Raw genomic sequence first — 21896 nt, forward strand, 5'->3', positions numbered from 1 at the left:
CAACTTTGATGACGACGATGCGGTATTGCTGTCATCCAAATCCGAGTCCTTCTTGTTTCCCTTTTTCAACAAATACCGATGGTTTTGAAACCAAGTCGTGACCTCGCGCTCCGTCAAACCCAATTTTTTTGCTAAATCGTGACGAGCCGTTGATGACAAATAATTTGATTTTGCAAACTCTCGTTGCAGAATACTCTTTTGCTCGCTGGTTATCGCCGCTCTATTTCCTGTAGATTACAAAAAAGTTACTAAAAAAATTGTATTTAAAAAAAAATAATTTCTAGGCATAAACTGTACATCCGATTTAACAACGATTTAACCGTATTTTAAATCTTAAATCCTAAAAAATATACGATTTAAGGTACAATTATTAATTATTAACTATTTAAATTCAACTTTTATTCAATTGGATAAAAAGCTTTGTTTGCAATTTACGAATAATTTAAATTCCATTCCTCATAATAAAATATTACATTTGTGATAATTATAATTTTTGTATACAAAAATTTTCTTAAGTATAGAAATGTTCATTATTTTTTAATCAAGTATGTACAGCTGACCTCAGATACTTATAAAACGGTCTTAAACTGTACATTCTTTTTCTTTTTCCCGACAAACCACTAAATGATTAGTGTAACACACTATATTTGTCTTTGTCATTACCCACGATGAAAAGTAATAAAAAAGCAACGTGTACTTGTTTTTAACTACAAAAGATTTTCAACAGCTAGATCTATGGCAGCATCCACGATGAAAAATTGTATGAAAATAAGTACCAATTACATTTGTTTACCATAAAGCAATGTTTAAGTAAATAGTAATAATCAATTCACATACGTAGGCAAAATTTTGTACACGTGTACAAGTTTTAACAAATTTTTATGGGCATCCTTCACCTCTCACATTTGGAGGATGGCGATCCTCACCCTAAGTGTAAAAACCTTTAACCTCACCTCATATTACCCAACTAATTCTAACTAACAACCAACGTAGGCCTTATTCACCTGAACTACGTCTGCATATCAATTATATTCACTTAGTAATATTTATTATTATTGTTTATAAAGTACCTCACTTCCATTGATTAATTTATTCCCCATGATACTACAATATTTAGCTGTATTGTATTTAATTGCACCAACTGTTTATATTTCCTACGAGATTCCCTATAAATATTCAATTCTTTCCATCCGTAAGATTAAGTCAACGGTGAAATCGTCCACACCACGGTGTACTTCATTAACTAGAAGAAAAAAAAAAGAATGCGTTTGCTTGAAATAAAAAACGTATTGTATTGAATGCCTTAGCAGATTTATTTTGTATATTTCCTTGTAAGTTTTCGTAGCATAAGAGAAAGTAAGTTTTAAGCCTGATTTGTAAACGTATTTTAAAGTTTATTTACATATTCTTATTTACATAAGAATGCGATTAATGTTAAATATCTTAAATAAAAGTGACGTGTATTTTGACACTCTGACAAAAGAACACGAGCAGATACATAAAATATCGGTAAGATACAATACGAGTTTTGTGTATATTATTAGCGATTGTGATTTTTAATTATTTTCTGCCTTTCAATATGATTAGCTATATTCGTTGGACATGATTACCTTTAAGTATTACACAAAAATTAATCAGTAGCTCGAACATGAAAAAAAAAAAAAAAATCAAGAAACATTTATATAATTTTATTATGTATTTTAACATGTAAATAGTATACTCGTAGGTCAAAAACTTAAGAAGCTAATAAAAAATAGAAGAAATAGGATAAAAAAAAAAAATTTATGAGTTGTTTACTAAAATAAACGTAATTAGAGACTGTGGTGTTAATTTTTTCCCTTACACGTGCTTTTTGTACATTTTATAAAATGTTAAAGAGATTAATAAAATCAATGATTGATATTATTGAATGACTCTTTTTACTGACTTTTTTTATCATAACCATTTATTCATTACGAAATGATCAAATTTAGTTTTCGATCAATGTTTAGATGAAGACGCACGAACATGAATGGAAGCACTAATTATCAGACATTTAGCTTTTAAGAACACCTTAAACAACAAAAGTCGCAGTTAAAAACGTCTATAACAAAATTCAACTTCACGGATATTCATAAATGAATGAAAAAATTTAATATCAACTTCATCAATTTTATTCTTTGTTTGTGAAAGAAAAATTTCATTCATTGTACTTTCAAACATAAGAAACATCAAACTTTGATAAGCATATCCAGTTTAGCAAGCTACTAGAAAATTCTAAATATTTTGTCTCTCACTATACTCAACAATTTCTAGGATCAGTTGTATACAAACAAATTATCGATATGATCGTTAGGGAAAAACTTACAGCTAAAATTGCTAATATTATCATTTCAGAACATGGCTTTAATGTTGTGTTTAAATTTGATACATTGTTGCCAAATTTTAGATTTACTTAGCTTTATTAACAGGAATATAAAAGTTTAAACAAAATATTAATTTTCTAAGCTGTTTACACGTTATTGAAATGTAATGTATGGACGACATTCTCAATCAATGAACATCATGTGCAGAGTTTTATTAAACTATTGTTAGTCCCATTTCTCTTCAGACTTACACGATAATAATTAAAAAGAAGAATTACTCTTCACCTTTTAGCGAATGTTCAATACTTCATGTTTATATTTAATATAATTAATGCCAAATTATTGTACAATATGTATATAATAGCTGATCACTTCAAAATATTATTGGTTAATTAATGCAACATGGTAAGTTTCTTTTTTATTCTTTTTAAATTCGTATTTTTAGTTAATAATCCATAATGAAATTAGATAGATAAAAATAAAAATTCTTTGAACAAAATATTCAATATGAAAAAGGGAAATAAGATTGAAAGCAAAAGATTGTTCGGTATTAGTTAAATTAAATTTTAATTATTAAAAAATTACATATTTAAATATTCTATGAATTATTATTTGTGTAGTGTCTTAACATAAGTATTAGTAATATTTGAAAAAATACTTGTACATCAATACATAATTTCGCTAACTTATGAATGTACTCAATTTATATATGTATTCAGCAAATAAATAAATTCATTATAAATTGATTACACCATTATTTGCTACTAACTAATTTTCAATAAAAATAAATCAAATGCAACGATCTTACAAACTACGTATACTTAAATGCAATTTTATAAATTATTACGAATCTTCACTTATGATTAAATACAAATCTTATCCTATTTCAACAATTTGGTGCAACGATCTTATGTGCTAATCCAGATAGCTACTTAAAAACTAAACATGAGGCTTAATTAATTTTCTTGCTGTTAGCGCGTCTCTAAATATAGTTTGTGCACTAATTTCCATGATCACCAGTGGGTCCCACTTGCTTGCTCAATCTAGTCAATCAATCTGTGAAAAATCGAATTAAAATTAATTTAACTTTCGATTGATGTTCTACTACCAGTCAAAGACATGTATCAAAAAAAAATTATTAACATTAAATAAACATAGTTATTAATAATATTTACCATGAGCTTAATAGCTGATTTTGTCATCGAATTCGATTATCGTGTAAATCAGGGGCCCGGGCCTAGGTGAGTTTTGTTGGCAAATTGATATCTCGTCGAGCTTAGCTAAAATCATACATGGTGTGACACTTACATTAGTTCTATGAATCAACAAATATAAGTAATTGGGATTTAATAAAATTATACTATATTTACCTAAAAACCAACTCGACCGAGTCAAATGGCCACAGCGAAGCTTAGTAGCGGACACCACTACGTGCATGCAAGCTGAAACATTAATCGGAATGTTGGAGATAAAAAATGTTTAAATGTCTTACTGATTCATACAACGATGACTTTTTTACTGTCACAATCTAAATATCTCACTGCTATACAAGTTAAAATAATACACAAGCCAATAGCTTCCAAAGGGAAAACCGATTGAATAGAATTTACAAAATTTTTAACTTTCTACACAGTAGGAAACTGATCACTGAATAACAATACGGCGAGTTTGAAAGACGCGAGTTATTGCACAATAGTATTTACAACAATATGAGTGAAATTGTGTTCAATTAAAATTATTGTTACTTACCATGCACTCCGCTACCAGGCATCGCTGTAAGCTATTGGATTCGATCGAGTTGTGTTTCCAGCTTTTGATGAAACAAAGACAAGCATGCATTTTAATGAATTATAAATAACCTCAAAATACATAATTTAAAAAAATAGTTATTTCCATTACAACACTAATCATCAGATAAATATTATTCCACTAAAAACGCGATTAAAACGCAAGTGTATACCTAAATATACATGATTTCTGAGAACTTACCGATCACTCGATTCTGACTCAACTGCAGCGCGTTCGAATCTGTTGTGGGTTTATATAGCATACGGCGTCGTGTACAAGAAATAAAGTGGGGACGACCATAGGAAATTCACTAGTGACCAGTTGAAAGACTTCCGAAAAGTTTATAGTTGGTTATTAAATCAAACGACTACATACGATAGTTATGTTGTCAACTGTACACATAAAACACAATTTTTTGCTTTATTTATAAAATAATTTGTCTCTATCAACTATTTCGATTAAATTGTTGTTATAAGTAAAATGTTCATTTCATCAACGTCATACAAAAAAGTCAACTTTATTTCAGACAAAGACGACATAAGACAGTCTTTACATAATTTCTTGTCTGAATATGAAAACAAAAAATGGGAAAAAAGTAATTGAATTTTTTTTCTTTCCATGCAGATCTATAATTAAATACGAGGGGAATTAGACGGTATCAATATTTGAAAATGGGAATGAAAAGCATTTAAAAATAACTCTTTTTCAAAGCAAATTATTTATAGAAGTTAAACGATTCGTGGTAACTTTCATTTAAGCCAAAAGTGGGGTACTTATGGCTTTAGTCTCTTGATCCTACATAGAGTAGCCTACACAATATTCAATTTTCTCGGTATTCTTTCAAAGCTGAGCTACAAATGTACTATGGTATATTGTACTATATATATATTGCTTACGCCTCACTACAATGCTAAATAGTATAGATTTCAGTTTGATAATTATTTCAATTAATTAGATAAATAACTTATCGTAATATTAATAATTTTTTTTCATTCATCTTATTTTTTGTCTCAGCCAACAGACATACTACACTGAGAGATCGGATTATTTATAGCTAAGATATATGTTAACTATTAACATACACATGTTTAAATTAAAAATATGTATGTAAACTGTTAACATACATCTTAACTATAAACAATCCGGTCGATCAGTGTAAACTCCATCTATTTAGTCGTGGTATTGTTGTCAATTACCTTACCAACGGATGATTTACAAACCTTTTTCTTCTACGAACAAATGTATCATATATTTGGCACATTATGAAATTATAAAACATAATCACATACATTTAATTTATTTTCATATTAATTTTAATCAAAAACAACTTTTTAGTTTAGTCATTATCTTGAAAAAGACGAATACATGGTAAAGAGTCATTGTGTTTGAATCATTTTCATCGTGTAAAATATATTTTAAACTATGCACTATAATTTAAACAGATTGATAAATATAATAAGTAACGAGAGCGGATCAATTACATGGAAGAAAAAAAGGCTTTGTAAGATAAGATCAAGGGAAGGTACTTAGTGCATGATATTGTCACAAGAGGTTTCAGCCTAATCACTATCATGTTTTTCCAAACAAAATGGAAGCTCATCCATTTGTGTATCCATAGTATCAAATATGAGCACAGAGGAAAAAGATGCTATGAACTTAATTATAAATTAATAAATAAATAATTTTCAATAGTTATGTTTTACGCACTACAGTTTTATTCAACTCTTTTAAATAACAATGGTATACATATACAATATATAGGTGTATTACAACACTGCATAGAGCTTATGTTAAGAATAAAACACTACGTTCTCTTCTGTCTCAGTTACTTGCTTCAAGAAATCAACGACTTTTGCAATAATTTTCCTGTTTTTTGTTATTTTCGGTTTTCCATTAATAGGTTCGGAAAATAAATCAATTATTGCATTTTCACCATTTGTTTTATACAAACTAGCTAGAGCACCACCAAAGATCTGGCTGCTAGCGATTCTTCCAAAGAAGTGATTTTTTCAAATAAGTTACTTTCAACCTCCAAAGCGCGAACAAGTTTTTGCAAAATTACTACATCGTTGACCGCGTCATCTTGGGGCTCTAGATAATCTTGGGCTAGTCTTTGCAGTTTGAACATACCACGCCCCTTTCGATCTAGCAGTTTCTTGCGAAAAACTTTGCACGCGTCGGAAAATCCGGCGATATTATTAAACCGATCCGTCATTCCGCAATTGACAATTGCTTGCAATAATCTAGGTACATCAAAATTAGTATTGTGCGCTACCAATAAACATTTTTCCAGAGCGCGAGCACTGAGCGTTGATTGAAGAAACTCTTTGAATAACTGTAAAGCTTCGGAAATATGTACGGTTCGTAGTTTTTTTGCGTAATGGTATAATTCACCGTTAACATGATGCAGGCCATTTACTTCACTTGCTCTTTCATGAATCGCTCTATTTGACGTAACGTAACAATCAAAAATTTTCTTGTTGCACACTGCAGATATTTGTAAAATATGGTCATTCATTGAAAAACCACCTGTTTGAAGATGAAAGAAAACGATTTTTGATTTAGCACTCGACATCTCCATCTATAAACGTAAATCTTTATCTACTTTTCTATTTTTATGCGTTACGAAATTTTTTTTACTAAAATGAAGATTTTTCGAGTGGAAAAATGTAACTTGTGCTCCGAGAGTTACGCTTGCCGTACGAATACTGCATGCATCCTCCGTACCTATAATGTAAAAATGCCAAGTCGGCTTTATCACTAAACCAAAATAAAAAACACCAAGCGCAAGGTTTTGTAACACATGCACGTGGAACAAATGCGAAGTTATTGTTGTTCCACATATTAAATATGTAGGCATACTCGCCAATGCGTTATGCACTTGCAACTTTAAGGGATAATCATACCACGCTGAATATTCTTAAAAAATATGGACATTGATGGTTTGAAAAAAGAAAAGAAAAATAGGATGCAAACGAAAACTACGTAAATAGGATAAATAGTGAGCTATCGAGGTGACGAAAGTTTTTTAAACTCCATGTCGCAAGAAACAGATTTAAGGTGGTTCTTCACCTAACCCATTTACTTAAACTTACAGGGAAACTTGAAGAGATTGTTATTAAAGTTATAAGGCATCTTCTCTTAAAATTTTAAGTCCCTTTATCAGGCAAATTTTTGAAAACAAGTCAGTCAAAAAATGCACTTTTAACATGTATTCTTATGTAGGTTACTTTTCCATACTACGATATCATGTAATATCTCGTAAAGTAGACTTAAGATCGTAATAGAAAAAGTTTGTAGTGAAAGAAGAACTTTTCAGCTTTCTAATAATATAACAAAAGTTTGGGCTGATCAGGGAATTAGTATACGATATTTAATCGTAAACGAAATGTCTGCCGTGTAAACTACGGCAACGTCTGCTTGAGCAGGAGCGTACATGCCATTTTCAGAACCTTGCATCAAAAAAAAATTTTTTTATAACTCTTACTCTGACTTTATTAGCTTGTTTATTTGTACGTAAATGCAATGATATTATAGTCAAGTGCCAGTAAAACATATTTTATGTTGCAAATAATAAGCTAATCGAAAATTAGAAAACCACAGGGTCCCGTGTCGCTTTGATACGGCACCATCGTGAAGAACCACCTTAAATGTGCTCAAAAGTTACAAAAGCAGAGCTTATTTGTGTTTTTTTTTTTTTTTTTTTGCTCTACTTATTGGTTTATATTAGGGAAGTTGTTACAAAATCACGTCGTTTCGCTATAAAATTGTGATTGTATGATCAAATAACAAGCGCCATGTTTAATATTACGGTCATTGTTTTAATAATCAACTGATTTGACATTATTGTACAATATTCACCATCACGGCTGAATAGCCGAAAATTTAGAATTGTAGAATATTAGTATATTTTTCATTCTTTCCAATGTTATTGATCTAAGACCTCCAGGGCCAATAGTCTGTGTCAACGGGCCCGATTAGAATCCGCATTGTGTCCCAAATTTCGAATAAGTAAATACATGCTTTTGTATACACATGTCCGCAGAACCTACGAACAGCTTAAGGTTTATCGCAATCATTTAGCAGCTTTCTAGCTTGCCGCAGCGGTAACTCCCTTGGGACCTACTGAACTTTTTGAAAATTTTTCGATCGCACTGGACCTTTCGAAAATATTCTTATCAGCAAAAGTACAACTCGTACAAAGACGTTGAGATGGTCAACGGCAAACGATTCAACTAAAAAAAGATAATAATTGTTGTGGATCTTGAAAATGATTGCGCCGAGTGGCTGCGCACTCTTGAAGTCATTAAAAAAGACTTCATAAGTCATTCTAAGTCTTTCAAAGATTTCAGAAGTCTTCAAAAGACTTCAGAGTGCGCAGCCCCTCGGATTGTGCACAAAAGGAAATACTAATTACATATTTTGTAAGTTATCTGAACTAATATTTTGTCATACAGTAAGCAAAATGATTTGATGCTCGGACGGCAAGTGTTTCTTATTTATTTTAAACATTATCATTGATTTTTTATTTAATGCTCAACAGTAGCTGGACTCGAGGTATCTTTTTCCAACAAAACGGTCCCAGGACATTTTAACATGTTGGCTTCTCGTATCTTTCAAAAATGAACAGTAGTCAGCTTCGGTCTACATAGTTGGATCGTGTTTGCGTACTCATCAGTCGGATTACCGAAAATAAAAAGTACTTTGGGTGCATTTAATCGAATTTCGGGTGAAACGTTGATTTTCGTTACATAGAATTCTTCACGGTTTAATTTTACATGAAAAATTATGCAATAAACAAGGTTATCAAGATTTTTCAAACGAAATTGAATATTTTTGTTTACTTGTAATATTTAATACTCAAATAGGTGAAGCAGCTCATTGAAAGAGTATTAAAATTTATACAAAGAGTGAGCGCAGTTGTGACCAACTGTTACTGCACTTGCCTTATGGACCAAAAAACTGGAAATAGAACCGATTTTGGATCATATATAATTGATCAAAGATGTTTTACTCTACGTGTGCAATTACCAGGCCAATGAGCACTAAGTACAGAAAAAAAAAAAAAAAAAAAAAAAAGTCCTCAAACTCTTTTCACTACTTAGTCTACTGTAGAAAGAAGCGACGTATTCTGCAGCGGCTTTCCTATTCTCCGAAAACTGTCCTTCACTTAGCGTCATTCAAGAATCAGTCGGCCCCCCCACCGTCACAGTACAATAAAGGAAGATGACTAACAAACAGCGCGCACGACAGCACAGCAGGAATGAAATTAAGACGCTTGGAACTCGCGTCGGGTCCACTTTGCCCAAACGGCGGCTGAAAGCGGACAATTTTGACCTGTACTTATAGGAAAGAAAAAGACCAATTTGCAACTTTTCGTCAGCCAACAAAAGTTCTGCTTACTTTCGATCAGCAGCACAATTACGTCGTACTCGGGGATTTGCATCGGTATCGATCGGTTTTCGGTACAACGTCACGCGCGCCCAACCACGATAGAGTCAACATGCAATAACAATCCATATGCCTGCCCCTTACTTTTTATACACACGCATATCAGCACGGACGAACGTACTTATATATACGGAGAACGGGTCTCTCACAAAAGTTGGAAAAGAGCCAGAGTCGCCTCCACGTAAAAGGCGTATGTATACACACGGCTGAGTAGGAGAGAGAGAGAGAGAGAGAGGGACAACGCATGATATACGACACAGGCGCCTATGTGGACCAGCTCTGCGGTGGCGGAAAGTCAGGAGGGAAGGAATGCGCGCCATATATACCCCGGAGGACCAAGAGTAGAATTAAGAGAGAAACAAAGACAGAATCTCGTCTCGTGTACAACCCAGGAGAGGTGCACGCTCGTGTGGAGCGGAGGCATCGCAGTTTACCTCCCGCAGCCTCCGAGCGAGCCTCGTTCACAGGTGCCAGAGTGCGCGTACATACATAGCCATCTGCTGTCGTCGATCGGTCGGCCGATCTCCGCGAGCTCGGGTGGCACGGGAGTGTGTCCTTCGTACCCCCGTTTCCCCGGTGCCCCGAGCCCGCGAGAGGCCCACACCTGGTACGAAAAAAAAAAAAAAAAAAAAAAAAAAAAAACAAGCCTGCGGGCTAGACCGATCCGCAAAGATGTCGCACCCACGGAGGCTGACGCTGCTACTGCTGCTAGCGGTCCTGATCGGTAAGTCGCGCTGCGATCGGCCGACGGGCGTGTACGTCGACAACGGCTTCGACCAGACGGTCGTGCACAAGGTGGTGACCGAGCGCGAGAAGCGCGAACTCGAGCACGAGATCCTGAACCTCCTGGGCCTCCCGGAGCGCCCGCCCAAGGTACACGCGAGCAGCAACAGCAGCATCGGCAGTGGCGCGCCCAGGGGCCCGAACAAGCGCTCGGCCCCGAGCAAGTTCCTCCTGGACATCTACACGAACGCCCTCGACGAGGAGAAGCAGCGACAGGGCTCCGAGTTCGGGCTGAGCGGCCAGGACCTGAGGGCTATCGAGCAGAGCGACGTGATCATGAGCTTCGCCGCGCACAACCACCACGTGCCCGGGTTGAGGCACGAGCGGGGCAAGCGGCTTTGGTTCGACGTGTCCGAGGCCACGGCCATGCCGGGCAGCACGGACCTGAGCCTCAGCCTCCTCGGGGCGGAGTTGAGGTTGTACCGGTCGCTCAAGCCGGGCTCGAAGAACCAGGGGGCGTACACCCTGACGGCTTACCGGGTGCTCGGGCTCGAGAACAACGAGCGGGAGCTGCAGTTCGTGGACGCGGTGAACGCGAGCGCCGGGCGCACGGGCTGGCTGACCTTGAACGTCACGGCGGCGGTGCGCCACTGGGTGAGGGACCCGGCCGGCAACCGGGGACTGTACTTGTCGGTCCACCCGGCAGATCGGCGGGTGCACGAGGTGAGGCCGGAGGACGTGGGAATCGCGGGGTTCAAGGGCCAGGCCGAGCACCAGCCGTTCATGGTGGGGTTCTTCAAGAGCTCGGCGGCCCACCGGCAGCGCCAGCAGCAGCAGTACCAGCAGCACCAGAGACTGGCCGCGGCCATATCGGCCCGGAGCTCGAGCATCATGACGCGGGGCGGGCGGGCGAAGCGCGAGGCCAAAAAGTCCAAGGGCAAAAAGTCGAGCGAGTTCTCGAGCATCGATTATAGGAGCAACCCTTACGCGGATCCGCACATGTCATCCGGTGGATACGGCGGTGGTGGTGGTGGTGGTGGTGGTGGTGGTGGCAACGACAACAGCGGTGGTGGTAGCTCGAGGACGTGCAAGATCCAGACGTTGTACGTGAACTTCCGGGATCTGCAGTGGCAGGACTGGATCATAGCGCCGGATGGCTACGACGCCTATTACTGCAGCGGCGAGTGCAATTTTCCCCTGAACGCGCACATGAACGCGACGAATCACGCCATAGTGCAGACGCTCGTGCATCTGGTCAATCCGGGCAAGGTGCCCAAGCCGTGCTGCGCCCCGACCAAGCTGTCGCCGATCTCGGTGCTCTACTACCAGGACGAGAGCAACGTCATCCTCAGGAAGTACAAGAACATGGCCGTCAAGAGCTGCGGGTGCCATTGAGTGGTGCGGTGTCGTTTTTCTTCTTATTCATTATTTTTATTGCTGCTCGTTTTCAACTCCGGTGCGAGTGGCAGAACGATCGAGAACTGGTGGCATTTTTTTTTTTCCCCACCTTTATTTGCAGTGGACACTTGTGCTCGTTACTTTTTTCACAGTGGTTATTGCGTCGGTACTTGTTGAGTGCACGGGACTGCGAAAAAATGATGTGTACAGTTAAGATGTGAATGTTGTCGAGCGACTCCGTTTTGTAATATATTAATCGCTATCGATCTATGAGTTTAAAAAATACATGTGCATATGTGGCTACGATTAACTTTTTTTTTTTTTTTTTTTTTTTTTTTCAATGTGCATAAGACAATTGTTTATTTTTCAAGTAGGAATGATGCCATTTTTTCAATTATACTTATTCTGTATGAAAAGGTAATTTTTAGTACGTACGCCGATTACATGCGTATACTGAAAGAAAAAAATAATAAAAATTGTAGATAAATTGCAGCGAAAATTATAATTCCGCACTGTAATCGAATGCAAGCCGGCAAAAAGGGACAAGTATTATATTTAACAGTAAAAATTATTGTTTTAAAAGTTATAAAAATGATTCAAAAAGGAAAAATTATGGTTACAACAGTAAACATTTATATGCAAAAATGTTAAATTTATTAACTGATCCTTTTAAAGTTTACTGTTCTAGCATGATAATTTTTACTCTTCTAACTATTAAAACTATAATTTTTACAGTTAAAATACTAATCTATTCTATTAAAAATAATAACTTTTTCCTTTTTTGCCAGCTTGCAATCGATTACAATGCAGAATGATAATTTTTGCTGGAATTTTAATTATTTTTTTCTCTCAGTGTACAGTGTCAAAGTACGATGATTGTATACTCTGTAAAAAATAAATATTTCTGACAAAGATATTAAGCAATAAATTTTACTGTCGTTATTTTATTTTATTTTTTTCTTACTTTTATAAGCATTATATTTAAAGGAAAAAATGTAACCTTTGACAGAGTTGGTCAATTTTTAGTGTAAAACTAAATGTAATCTAAATATAAGAATATTTTAAGTGCGGTACCTACTGTCAGCGTTTATTTATATCTGTATAATACATGACAATGTGTAAATAAACTACTTTAAATAATTTAATTAACATTAAACTGGACTCAAATGTAATGGATAGCTTTATTTCATGTCACAACCTCGTATATTTACACAAATTAGGTTTTTTATCGGCAAAAAATATGTCATTACTAAATATGCAATTGATATGAGTGATATTGTATCTGACTCAGATTCTCATTGTTTCTAAATAGGATTACTTTGTACACGGAAAAATTGATAAAACTTTTTCTTTTTTTTATAGAATAAAAAAAAAAATATGATCGCCATTGCATGCTTCACTGTAATTTTAAGGTCTGACACTCTCTAAGCGAAATTTTGAATTTAAAGAGAACGCAGATTTTTGTACCGCATACTTGCGTGCATAAAGTCATACTGACGATCTAAAAAAAATAAAATAAAAAAAAAAAATACAAAAAAAAAAAAATAGTGATGAAGTACATTTTGCATGTAAAGAAGGGACTGCACTCATATTTGATATACATATGACAACAGAAGTAAATAACTCTCTAGTGTGTAATGTATAAGTATGTAACTTCTACACACTATGAGTTTCTTAAGAATACAGAGAGCTTTTTTTATTAATTTACATTACTTAATTACATTATATTTACTTACATTTGTGATACACAGCCATGATACAGCAGCAGACGTGCTTGAGGTTTTAGCAGTATTTTACAGTGATATATGTACACAAGTAAATAAGTATAATATAGTATATACAGAAAGTCATGGCTACATTCAATCTAATTATAATTACGATTTTGTTTTGATTATGCAATTGAGTCTGTACAAATTAATTTGAGCGGATAAAACTAGAGTGGCCAGATTATTGAGAAGAATAAGGAGCTAAAATTACGTAAAGATGTTTTATTTTGGTTGTATGCAAATGTCTATGTTAATATTGAATTTTGAAATGATGTTTATTACATTGGGATCCTTGTAATAGTTCTACCGTAGTACCAAAGAGTCTCAATCGATCCGATCTATCAGTTTACAATTTATCTTTTACCCAAAAATCGACCCCCAATATATTTATACTTTTGGAGGTAGATTGTATTCAAGATTTCTGTAACACAAATTTTGCTGTGTACATATGATATAAGTTATCTGTTCATTGGAACTATAAAGTTAACGGGCTCTGATTCCATGAGTTAAAGGTACAAGGTTTAAAGTACAGTAATTTTGTAAATATGGTTGATTTTATAAGCCATAGAAGATATGTAGAATATTTATACTATTAGAGAAAAATATTCAGGTAAAAGATAAATTATAAACTTGCCGCAAATAGCACAAAAAAATTAAAATTTTGATTGTTTATCCAAACAACAAGTTGCGGCTGGTTTATACTTAATTACATGACTCTACTATGAATAGTAATAATTATTTGGATCAGCGCCATCTAGCGGTATTTTTTTTTCGCCAAAAGTGGCCTCTAAAATTCTGAAACCGAGCATTAGCGCTAAGAGCCATTTAGCCAATTATAAACCAGCCGCAACTCATCGTGTAGCTATAAAATGAAAAAATAACAATACATGTGTTTTTGGCGGCAAGTTAACAATCTATTTTCTACCAAAAATTGACCTTCTATGTACTTATACTTTTGAAGATAAATTTTCGAGTATAAGATAAATTGTTTACCTGCCGCAAAAAACACATGTATCGTTATTTTTTTATTTTATAGCTACAAAATGAGTTGCAGCTGGTTTATAATTTGCTAAATGGCTCTAAGCGCTAGTGCTCGGTTTCAGAATTTTAGAGGCCACTTTTGGCGAAAAAAAAAATACCGATAGATGGCGCTGATCTAAATAATTATTACTACTTAAAGTAAGTAGAGCCATATTATTAAATATAAACCAGCCGCAACTAAAATGATAGATAGATAGTAATGAGTTGACATTTTCTGTAATGTTTGCGGCAAGTTTACCATTTATATTTTACCCGAAAATCGACCTCCAAAATCATAAATATTCTACTTATCTTATATAGCTTATAAAATTGACTACTTAGTAGTGATTATACTATAAGTACTACTATTTTACTATTACTACTATTAATGATTTTTGTTTATACAAGGGTGCCTTATGTAGGGGGGGGGGCAAGGATCAAGATGACAATTGCATTGCACACACGTTTAATTGATTGACAAAAGATATCTTACGTTGTATTTAACCTGTTGTTATTATCTATGAGTAACGTGTTTGAATAAAGCGAATATAATATTAGTATGATGATGATTTTGCGTAGCTCTGTGAAAAATTATGTTGATGGGTATATCCCTGCATGCCATAGCAAACGTTTACTTCAAACTAAACATACTTATTTAAACACTATACTGTTGTGATGATAATTAGGAAATGAAAAATATCACGAGGTACCACACGAATTAGTGTACTTTAAAAGAATGCAATGAAATTATATTAATAAAATTCAAGAATGTTTTTTTTCCCGAAAAGTTCATGATTTCAAGTAGTATATCTTAAGGAAGTTACTAAGTTTTAGTCGTATAAATGTGTGTCGAGGGCAATTACTGCTACTTAAGAAGCTATATATTTACTATAAATATAAAAATTATCTTCCGATATTAGTAAGAATTACATATATGACATGTTTGTGTGTACACTTGTTACCAAAAAAAAAAAAACTACAAGAAACTTATACAAACTTTGGATAATCATCCATCAATAAGTTTTCTTTGATTTTTTTCTAGAATATGAAAAATCGTGCGTGTTATCATCGGGTACATTTAACTTCAATGAGTTGAACTTTTTTCCTTGTATTAATTCATGCAAATATACTAACGATTACGTGGCTCTACTGTAATTATTACAATTTACAGTAGAGCCATTTAATCATTTAAAAACCAGCCTCAACTGATGTTGTGGACATAAAATATAAAATAAACGTTGTTTGTGCTATTTGCGGCAAGTTTACAATTTATCTTTTACCTAAAATCTACTTCCAAAAGTACAAATATATAGGTCAATTTGTGGATAAAAGATAAATTGTAAGCTTGCCGCAAATAGCACAAACAACGTTTATTTTATGTTTCATGTCTATGACACTAGTTGCGGCTGGTTTATAATTGACTAAATGGCTCTACTATAAGTTACAGTAATAATTAAATGGATCAGCGCCATCTAGCGGTATTTTTTTTTTCGCCAAAAGTGGCCTCTAAAATTCTGAAACCGAGCACTAGCGCTTAGAGCCATTTAGCCAATTATAAACCAGCCGCAACTCATCGTGTAGCTATAAAATGGAAAAATAACAATACATGTGTTTTTGGCGGCAAGTTAACAATCTATTTTCTACCAAAAATTGACCTCCTATGTATTTATACTTTTGAAGATAAATTTTCGAGTAAAAGATAGATTGTTAACTTGCCGCCAAAAACACATGTATTGTTATTTTTCCATTTTATAGCTACAAGATGAGTTGCGGCTGGTTTATGATTAATTAAATGGCTCTAAGAGCTAATGCTCGGTTTCAGAATTTTAGAGGCCACTTTTGGCGGAAAAAAAATACCGCTAGATGGCGCTGATTGAAATAATTATTACTACTTAAAGTAAGAAGAGCCATATTATTAACTATAAACCAGCCGCAACTAATTTGGTAGGTAGATAATAACAAGTTGACATTTTTTGTAATATTTGCGGCAAGCTTACAATTTATCTTTTATCCACAAATTGACCTATATATTTGTACTTTTGGAAGTAGATTTTAGGTAAAAGATAAATTGTAAACTTGCCGCAAATAGCACAAACAACGTTTATTTTATATTTTATGTCTATAGCATCAGTTGAGGCTGGTTTTTAAATGATTAAATGGCTCTACTGTAAATTGTAATAATTACAGTAGAGCCATGTAATCGTTAGTATATTTGCATGAATTAATACAAGGAAAAAAGTTCAACTCATTGAAGTTAAATGTACCCGATGATAACACGCACGATTTTTCATATTCTAGAAAAAAATCAAAGAAAACTTATTGATGGATGATTATCCAAAGTTTGTATAAGTTTCTTGTAGTTTTTTTTTTTTTGGTAACAAGTGTACACACAAACATGTCATATATGTAATTCTTACTAATATCGGAAGATAATTTTTATATTTATAGTAAATATATAGCTTCTTAAGTAGCAGTAATTGCCCTCGACACACATTTATACGACTAAAACTTAGTAACTTCCTTAAGATATACTACTTGAAATCATGAACTTTTCGGGAAAAAAAACATTCTTGAATTTTATTAATATAATTTCATTGCATTCTTTTAAAGTACACTAATTCGTGTGGTACCTCGTGATATTTTTCATTTCCTAATTATCATCACAACAGTATAGTGTTTAAATAAGTATGTTTAGTTTGAAGTAAACGTTTGCTATGGCATGCAGGGATATACCCATCAACATAATTTTTCACAGAGCTACGCAAAATCATCATCATACTAATATTATATTCGCTTTATTCAAACACGTTACTCATAGATAATAACAACAGGTTAAATACAACGTAAGATATCTTTTGTCAATCAATTAAACGTGTGTGCAATGCAATTGTCATCTTGATCCTTGCCCCCCCCCCTACATAAGGCACCCTTGTATAAACAAAAATCATTAATAGTAGTAATAGTAAAATAGTAGTACTTATAGTATAATCACTACTAAGTAGTCAATTTTATAAGCTATATAAGATAAGTAGAATATTTATGATTTTGGAGGTCGATTTTCGGGTAAAATATAAATGGTAAACTTGCCGCAAACATTACAGAAAATGTCAACTCATTACTATCTATCTATCATTTTAGTTGCGGCTGGTTTATATTTAATAATATGGCTCTACTTACTTTAAGTAGTAATAATTATTTAGATCAGCGCCATCTATCGGTATTTTTTTTTTCGCCAAAAGTGGCCTCTAAAATTCTGAAACCGAGCACTAGCGCTTAGAGCCATTTAGCAAATTATAAACCAGCTGCAACTCATTTTGTAGCTATAAAATAAAAAAATAACGATATATGTGTTTTTTGCGGCAGGTAAACAATTTATCTTATACTCGAAAATTTATCTTCAAAAGTATAAGTACATAGAAGGTCAATTTTTGGTAGAAAATAGATTGTTAACTTGCCGCCAAAAACACATGTATTGTTATTTTTTCATTTTATAGCTACACGATGAGTTGCGGCTGGTTTATAATTGGCTAAATGGCTCTTAGCGCTAATGCTCGGTTTCAGAATTTTAGAGGCCACTTTTGGCGAAAAAAAAATACCGCTAGATGGCGCTGATCCAAATAATTATTACTATTTACAGTATGGCTGTGTAATTCACCTCTAAAGCCAATAAATCTATTTTACTACTACTATATACAGTAGATTCATGTAATTGCTTATAAACCATCATCCGAAACTACTTAATCTTTCTATCTTTCGGATTACACAATCAAAAGTTAAAATTTTTTGTGCAGATTGACGCTATCGCCGCTCAACCATGCAGCGTTACCTTAATTGTTACCACGACCTATACGTAACTTAACGTAACGTGCTGACAGCATTTGCGGTGTAGGTGCAGCCGCAATTGACAATAAATAGAATAATAGATATAGGTACCTACTCTCTCATCATCCCTAGCCAGTGAAGGTTAGAAAATACTGCAACATCTCGTGCAGAGGTTGCTATAGCTGTTATAATGATGTTTATAAAAACTTAACAACATTAATCACTATTTCTATTTGTACAGATAAGTGTAGTTGTAAATTAAATAGTTGTATATGATTATCACATCAAAAATTTTATACTGTTATGCATCAATATTCTTAGATGAAATGTAGTACATTTGGATAAATTAAAAAATTGCTGTTCAGTGAATAAAATTATTGAAAAATGTTACCACGATTTTTGAAACTTTACTACCAAGTCTTGGATGAATCAATCATTAACATAAGAAGGGTGTCTTCTGCAAGGGGCAAGGTGGGCAAACTTTTTTTCCTCACTCCGTTTGACATAAAAATACATTAAAATAAAAGATTAACTGTATCAATACAATTCCAGAAATTTTTTGGAGCAAGGTATAGATATGATGGCGATCATGATAAACCTAGACATCAAGAACAAGACAACTACGAAGAATCTGAGGTGGAAGAAAACATTCCACGAGAAAAAAGATACTGCATTATTAAGTGTAAAAATCCAAAACTAAATTTTTATGAAGGAGACACTTATCCCAAGTTTGAACCGATTCCTATGGCATCACGAGGATGGCACAGCAGAATGTCTAAAGGGGACTACTTTACAATATTTCCAAATGAAAAAGTAAAATAATATCGTTGATGTTGTGAGTCTCAAACGTTTTTCTCCCACTGTACATTGCAACTTTATTTTTAGATAGAAGATGAAGAAGGGACAGATACAACAATAAGTTTTAGTGATATTGATTTGGACAGTAGATTGTTAAAAAGCATCGAAGAAAATGATTTGGTTCATCCCACACCAATTCAAAAATTGGGAATACCAAAAATTTTGGCTGGCAGTAATGTTGCCCTCACTGCTGAAACTGGCTGTGGTAAAACTTATGCTTTTCTCATTCCTTTGATACAACAAGTACTCCAATGGAAGCAAATGGTACCGCAAAGATCACTCAACTCACCATTAGCTATTATCATGACGCCTAGTAAGGAGCTGACTCTGCAAATTGCGGTTAGTTATTTAAATCGTTTGCTTCATTTTGACTACATATTTATGGTTTTTATAAAAATTTCAGAAAGTAGCTCGGCAACTGACCAAAGACCTTGACATAAATATTGTAAAATTTGCATATGGAAATGCTAAAAGAGTATCATACAACCCACCCATAAGAGAAGTTGACATCATAATATCCACTGTTGGAATTATGAGCAATATGGCATCGAGACATAGTTTCGATCTAGATTACGTGAGACATGTCATTCTTGACGAAGCTGATACCCTACTTGACAAATCCTTCAGCTTCATAACTTGCAGTGTTTTAACTAAGCTACAGGTATAAAAACTACTTTAAACACATTTTGCTGCTCTTACTGTGCATATTTTGTTTTGCAGCTTGGTGCTTACAGGAATCCCGATTCTATGGAATTTCCTGCTACAGCACAGCTGACATTGAATTCTGCAACGATTCCTCAAAATTTGGACGGATTGTTAGAACGCATAATAGATGTATGTACGTGAATCAACACTATTCAAAACTTGAAAAAATATCAGTGTAAAATTAAAATTATTACTGGTACTTTTGTAGCCTCAATCGATTATACCAGTGGCTACTGGATTTCAACACCAAATCAAAGTTCCACAAAAATTTTTGAGACTTGGATCATCAGAGAAACCAGTGATGCTGCTAAAAATAGTCAAGTCAAAGACAAAGAATAAAATACCCATCATTGTGTTCTGCAATAATATTGAAACTTGCGACTTTGTCAGTATTTTTCTCAAGCAATACGGTATCAACTGCACCAGGTTGCACAAAAAGATGTCTTTGGCAGAGAGAAAAGGGAAAATCATGGAGTTCCAGAATGGCCACACCCACGTTTTGACCACTACCGATGCTGGATCGCGCGGAATCGATACTACCCTTGCCAAGGACGTTATAAACTTTGAGTTTCCTCTGATCACGGCAGAGTACATTCATCGGTAAATAAACTGTCTCATGCGTAAGCGTCACGTAGGGTTCCAAGTTTAAAACTACAAATTTTTATTTCCCAGGTGTGGAAGAGTCGGGCGCATCGGTAGTCCCAGAGATTGTTTGGTTTATAACTTCATCACTAGACCGCTGGAGGTTATTTTAACCAGCAAAATAGAATTCGCCGCGCGTAAATTGAAGCCGATACCCATGGTCGACATGCTACACAACAAATACGACGAGGAGGGTCAATTCTTGAGTGCCCAAGAAGAGGGCAACAATGTTCACGAGTTGAAATGGGATAATGATGGTAATGATAGGAATAACTCAGATTCGAGGGCAGATGATGATGAAAAAAACGAGGACAAAAGATGCTCTGTCCCGCAATGAGTGTGCTGTGAAAGTGTGTTTTTTTATAGTTTATTGTTGAACCGAGTCGTTTTTAAATAAATTTCGGAAAAAAATAACTCTCTGTATCAATTTTTTAGAAAGGGACGCACAATTGCAAGTTGAGATCATTAAAATGCACGAGTAATAAACTTGGCGGGTAAACAAGTACTAGATCTGAAAAAAAAACTGGACGGTACCGCGAGACTTCGTCCCTTTTCTCTACATTTCCTGGTCTTATCACCAACGTCATCATCCTCGCGTTAATTAGAAAGAAGCTCATAACCGAGAGAACCGCGTAACGGGAGCAGCGATGGTCACGCTTCCAGTGATTCCGAAACGATGAAGGAAAAACTCAGGCACGGCGTAAAATTCATCAGTCGTTTGTCTCGCTTGTCGTGCTAAACGCAGGTAACAGGACTCTGAAGAAAAGTTTACGAGGTAGCGAGAATCCACAAAAATAAATGCGTACTCTCTCTCTCTAAACAACAAAGAAAAAAAAGACAATGGAGAATCGACATCCTGTAATTACAGTAGCTTTTAATGTACAATCTCGGCACACTAGTTATCGGCAAAGACGACGATGATGGCACCGTGTACGCGTCGCGTTATAAGTGAGATTTTCAATGTTGCGCAACCGGTTCGGACTCTAGATCCGCAGAAAGAAAAGAGAAAGACTCGCGTAACGCTCGTGTGAAAAAAAGAGTAATAACTAACGAGCGAAGAGAAGAGCGCGATCCCGTACGCGCGTGCGAGATCGTGTTATTATGCGGCAGGTTCCTCTGTACGTACCACCTGATGTATGAGGTATATGGTATTACATAGTTACGGTGCACTGCTTTTCCCCGATTGCGAAATAATAGACAACGCGCACATACGTGTATTAATGTATACTATTGCTTCCTGGCGTGTGCATTCATACGCGTATATAGGTACAATAGTTGTACATGCGAGGAAAAACCTGTAATGCACTTCGTGCGAGTATCACGTTATGCGAAACGAAGACTCACTGCTGTACACATATCTGATACAAAACACACTGTG

At 34.9% G+C, this 21896-nt stretch overlaps 2 protein-coding genes and 1 long non-coding RNA gene across 5 annotated transcripts; 2 read left to right on the plus strand and 1 right to left on the minus strand.

The window, feature by feature from the left end:
- Positions 1–2893: 2893 nt before the first annotated feature.
- On the minus strand, positions 2894–4373 carry LOC149374963 (uncharacterized). The gene is made up of 5 exons (XR_016292929.1): positions 4335–4373; positions 4095–4155; positions 3716–3787; positions 3521–3625; positions 2894–3401 (listed from the first exon to the last, which is right to left on the minus strand). It is a non-coding gene; the product is annotated as an uncharacterized LOC149374963 (long non-coding RNA).
- Positions 4374–9994: 5621 nt separating this feature from the next.
- Positions 9995–12046, plus strand: gbb (glass bottom boat). Of its 2 annotated transcripts, none has more exons than XM_089590703.1 (3): positions 9995–11115; positions 11194–11308; positions 11372–12046. In XM_089590703.1, exons 1-3 carry the CDS (start codon positions 10257–10259, stop codon positions 11700–11702), a joined length of 1305 nt encoding a protein of 434 aa, XP_089446829.1. In that variant the 5' UTR covers positions 9995–10256; the 3' UTR covers positions 11703–12046. The 2 variants fall into 2 exon arrangements, with proteins under 2 accessions (XP_089446829.1, XP_089446830.1); XM_089590704.1 differs by having other exon boundaries at positions 11384–12046.
- Positions 12047–18251: 6205 nt separating this feature from the next.
- Positions 18252–21788, plus strand: Dbp21E2 (putative ATP-dependent RNA helicase Dbp21E2). Of its 2 annotated transcripts, XM_089590699.1 has the most exons (8): positions 18252–18784; positions 18866–19126; positions 19199–19510; positions 19575–19832; positions 19892–20005; positions 20085–20476; positions 20549–20868; positions 20954–21788. In XM_089590699.1, the coding sequence occupies exons 1-7, from the start codon at positions 18698–18700 to the stop codon at positions 20853–20855; spliced, it is 1731 nt and encodes a 576-aa protein (XP_089446825.1). In that variant the 5' UTR covers positions 18252–18697; the 3' UTR covers positions 20856–20868; positions 20954–21788. The 2 variants fall into 2 exon arrangements, with proteins under 2 accessions (XP_089446825.1, XP_014212030.2); XM_014356544.2 differs by lacking the exon at positions 20954–21788 and having other exon boundaries at positions 20549–20916.
- Positions 21789–21896: the final 108 nt, after the last annotated feature.

The sequence above is a fragment of the Copidosoma floridanum genome, unplaced genomic scaffold, assembly GCF_036245765.1.
Source record: "Copidosoma floridanum isolate Cflo_tuat_1 unplaced genomic scaffold, Cflo_Japanese_pri ptg000013l, whole genome shotgun sequence".
NCBI classification, from domain to species: Eukaryota; Metazoa; Arthropoda; class Insecta; order Hymenoptera; family Encyrtidae; genus Copidosoma; species Copidosoma floridanum.